Source organism: Hordeum vulgare, chromosome 2H, assembly GCF_904849725.1.
Source record: "Hordeum vulgare subsp. vulgare chromosome 2H, MorexV3_pseudomolecules_assembly, whole genome shotgun sequence".
Taxonomy (NCBI): Eukaryota; Viridiplantae; Streptophyta; class Magnoliopsida; order Poales; family Poaceae; genus Hordeum; species Hordeum vulgare.
Window position 1 is genome coordinate 657,735,160 of NC_058519.1, and position 3,928 is coordinate 657,739,087.

Here is a 3,928-nt window from a genome sequence, read left to right on the forward strand (position 1 = left end):
GGAGGGGGGAGCACTGCAACGATGATCGGAGAAAGTGCGCTGCGCCGTGGGGCATCGCCATTTCCGGAGCCTGGCTCGGCATAGGCAGGATTGGGCTTTCGCCGCAGTAGCTCACTCATCCAACGATACGAGAACAGACAGACGCCGGTGCAGCCCGCTGCCACGGGACAAATACCGCAAGGAACAGACTAAACTGAACAAGATCACCTATCTATGTCTGAACTGAATACACTCAAGTTCTATTCCTTCTAGAACAGAACATATATAGTTCAATTGTTGTATAAATAAAGTGGGCATAGACATGACCTAAAATGAACCATTTCCTGGCAACTTAACTAAAGCTTGCCATCTTTACAGATAATGGATAGGCATGTACACGAGCCTTTATCAAATAAATAGTTGCATTACAGTACATAATTCAATATTGTAATAGCAAAATTCTATATCAAATAATACGAAGCACGTCTTTCTAGAGCAAACCTGATCAACATTCAAAAGTAGAAATAGTTTATCCACATGAGGAAGAGCAATTGGAAGCTCGGTGAAGGCGAAATAACTTCTGTAGTTCGAACTCAGAAGGACATTATTTTTGCAGGAGACAGAATTCCCATGTAGTTAGAACTTAGGAGTGGCTTCTCTGATTTTGTTGGTTCAGAGAAGAATGTAGTATTGTAGGCAAGGTTAGTTGCAGGCTGGCAGCACGGAAAATAACCGAATGTTGACAGCATCATACAGAGACCATGCATAAGATGAGATGAGATCGATTCTATGATTCAATTAGGGAAAGAGTAGCACATATCAGTTCAAAACTGCTCCCAATTTCCACCTTCCTATGCTCATAATACCAAGCCATAAACAAGAAACACGTAGAAGGAAAAGATGGCTAACCCATACTGAAGCAACCAAAATGCAGACAACACTGAATTTTGGGGCACATACATATTCTAGTGTCTCCAATCATTCAGCTCTTACTTGCATGCCTCCGTTCTGACTGGTTCCTATACAGGTTTAGAAAGCTTTCAAATTGAAAGAAAATTCATCAACCATCCACATACCTCCAGCCCTAACATTGTAAATCACAAAATAGTGAGGATATGACAGAACTCCTCTCTGCCAAGGCTTTTCTCCGCAAACATCCTATTCTCACGGACATAATAATGATCCCCCTTGGTACTACTGGCCTTGCTTACTGAATAGATATCATCGGTATGGCGAGAGTCTCCATATGCCACTGGTTCTACTACCATATGATTAAGTGTGGTAGCATTCTCAAGGATGTAAAGTGCCAACTCAGCTAGCCCCAATACATCACAAAATCCTGATATGTGGACACTCTTGAGGTGATGATGCAGAGGCCCTTGCGCAGCTGCTGCCGTCGTCCTCATAGCAGGAGGGAAACACCTTTCACGACCCATCTGCACACATATATCCATTAATATCAACATATACCTTATTCGAGCAAGAGGGGAGTGTCAAACAATAGCAAGAAGCAACACACATAATTATCATAGGTAATGTGTTCAGAAAATTCATAATTAAGGATTGAATTACTTACATGCAGTTCTAATTCCTCTAAGAGATTAACAAACCCTAACTACCATCATATGGATCCCACCCGATCTCAAAGTTCATGTTCATATGCCTCAAATTGGTGAAGCTAGTGATCTGGTTTTCACTGAATCTTAGCATCTGGAATAGAAATAATGCATGGGGACATACAAAATAGTTAATTTACGATTCAATAGTGTGATAGCAAAAAAATTTAATAAAATAAAAAGAGCACTTCTTTCTAGAGCAAACCTGATCAACATTCAAAAGTATAACTAGTTTTTGCACATGAGGAAGAGCGGTTGGAAGCTCGGTGAAGGTGAAGTCGAAACCATAATCATCAAAGTCACTAGCTCTCCTGTTTGACACAAAGGTGGCATCTGACAACTTTGAACATTCACCGAGCACAATTTGCGTCAGAGAGTCGTCAAACTCAATTTTTTTGAGACTTAGAGCATGCAACTCCATAATTTCCAGTTTACAATGACGAACACGCATGCATTGTAACCGACACAGCTCCTGTCGTATGTGTAGACTTGAGAAGGAGGAGCACCACTCTATATTTATACTCTCAAGAAGAGCACAGCTTCGCAAAAGGCGTTGTAGATCAACTCCATTGATGGACACCATATTCAGTGTGAGTTTCTTAAGGTTTGTGATACCACCGAAACTAGGGGGCAGTTTTAACCACACGTAGCGCAGATCAAGGTACTTGACAAAAGAGGCGTTTGGACCGCTCAGCTTTCGCAATGGGAAGACATACATGTACTTGTCGAATCGGGAGCCAGAGCAATTGATATCTGACGTAAAATCAAAAGCAATGTGCTTGGCCCTCGACGCAATGAAAAAGCTAACCCATCTATCGATATGATACTGGTGCTTTCTGCGAAGGCCATATTCGACAGCAAACTTGTCCAGCATAGTCGTAGTTGTATTAGTAGTAGTCCACGGTGGGCGCAATACACTGTCCACATTAGCGATGAATTCAGCAGTCCTGCATGCTCGGTTAGTATTCAAGTCTGTATTGATGCCAGAAACGTCTTTGGTGAAGTCCAGATCTGGGTCAATACTGATACCAAAGGTGTCTTTGGTGAAGACCAGATCTGGGTGGCATATCCGCTCTTGTCTCCAATCATGAGAAAGCATGCTCATCCTCACGACATCCTTGATCGACAACCGTGACAATATGTTGCACAGAATATCCTGTAATGAGCATGAGCAGTGGCACGGGCTCAACGACAGTCAGGCATACCGAGATTTTTATAAGATTCGGATATAAAAAGGTGTTTCGATACTTACATAGGGTAGAAGTTGAAGCTGCATTGTGGCCACCTTTTGTTTCTGCATTCTGCTTCGTTTGTCAATCAGAGTGGATTTGATAGATAGATGCATCTGTGTGGCAGCAAACAAGAAGTAGATACCAGGTAAAGCTGACTGTGAATCGTTTCGGCAAACGTCATTATCATTTGTTTCAGGAAGCACTTATCATCATGAATCCTGCCTACTCAACTCTGTTTTCTGACAAAAACACATAATTTGGCTTTGGCAACAGACTTGTATCTGGTATCTGTGCATAACAGTTTTTTTTTTTTTTTGCTAAATAGTCTCCGCTGGGAGAAGATTTTAAGTAGAACTACTCCCTCCGTTCCTAAATATAGGTCTTTGTAGAGATTTCAATGGATCTACCCTTTAAAATATATCTATACATATCTGTATGTAGTCTCTATTTAAACCTTTAGAAAGACTTATATTTAGAAATGGAGGGAGTAATAAGTAGTAACCTGAAGCTAGTTCATGTTTAACTAGAACTAGTAACCTGAAGGATCGTATACATTACAATGGGGATCGTCCATGTAAGTCACGTGTGGAAAATGGAAATAGCAGGAAAGGGACTGGAGCTGGCTAATTAGCCACCCAGCAATCATCATCAGCAATTGGTGAATTTGTTTTTCTATAAGGTATCGAGGAAGGCAACCATCAATTCTTAACAGGGATTCGAACTGACCTATACCTACAGATGGAGTAGCGGCGCTGGAGAGAGCGGGTGGGGTGGGGGGGGGGGGGGGGGGGGTGTTCATGAATGGGGAGTAGCCTCGCCCAACGACCTCGCCGGAACAAGCGAACGCACCGGGGAAATCGCTGGAGGGAGCTCACAGCCGCGCCATTGGTCGCCTGGATCAGAGCTCGCCGTCGCGCTAACCCTAGCGTTGCTGACTGGTGGATCCGGGGAAGGGATTATTGATCTGGGCCCACGCAGATTTTCTGTTATGTCTTGTTATCGTGTTCTGTCTAGGATCCTGTGATTTCCAAATTCAAGCCCATCTGGCCTGCAAGGGCGCCTTCAAAGATTAAGATTTTTATGTGGCAGGCTATTAGGGAA

General features: G+C 42.8%; 1 protein-coding gene across 1 annotated transcript; it reads right to left on the bottom strand.

Moving 5' to 3' along the window:
- Nucleotides 1-747: 747 nt before the first annotated feature.
- On the bottom strand, nucleotides 748-3,584 carry LOC123431301 (F-box/LRR-repeat protein At3g03360-like). The gene is made up of 4 exons (XM_045115123.1): nucleotides 2,848-3,584; nucleotides 1,801-2,751; nucleotides 1,556-1,689; nucleotides 748-1,415 (listed from the first exon to the last, which is right to left on the bottom strand). Exons 1-3 carry the CDS (start codon nucleotides 2,938-2,940, stop codon nucleotides 1,591-1,593), a joined length of 1,143 nt encoding a protein of 380 aa, XP_044971058.1. The 5' UTR covers nucleotides 2,941-3,584; the 3' UTR covers nucleotides 748-1,415; nucleotides 1,556-1,590.
- Between the last annotated feature and the right edge of the window lie 344 nt (nucleotides 3,585-3,928).

Excerpts from the sequence above, each read along its gene's own strand:
- LOC123431301 (XM_045115123.1), bottom strand. The coding sequence starts at position 2,940 with ATGCATCTATCTATCAAATCCACTCTGATTGACAAACGAAGCAGAATG. Across the intron at positions 2,752-2,847 it reads AGCTTCAACTTCTACCCTAT|GATATTCTGTGCAACATATT; the intron begins GTAAGTATCGAA and ends TGCTCATTACAG. Across the intron at positions 1,690-1,800 it reads TACTTTTGAATGTTGATCAG|ATGCTAAGATTCAGTGAAAA; the intron begins GTTTGCTCTAGA and ends TTTCTATTCCAG.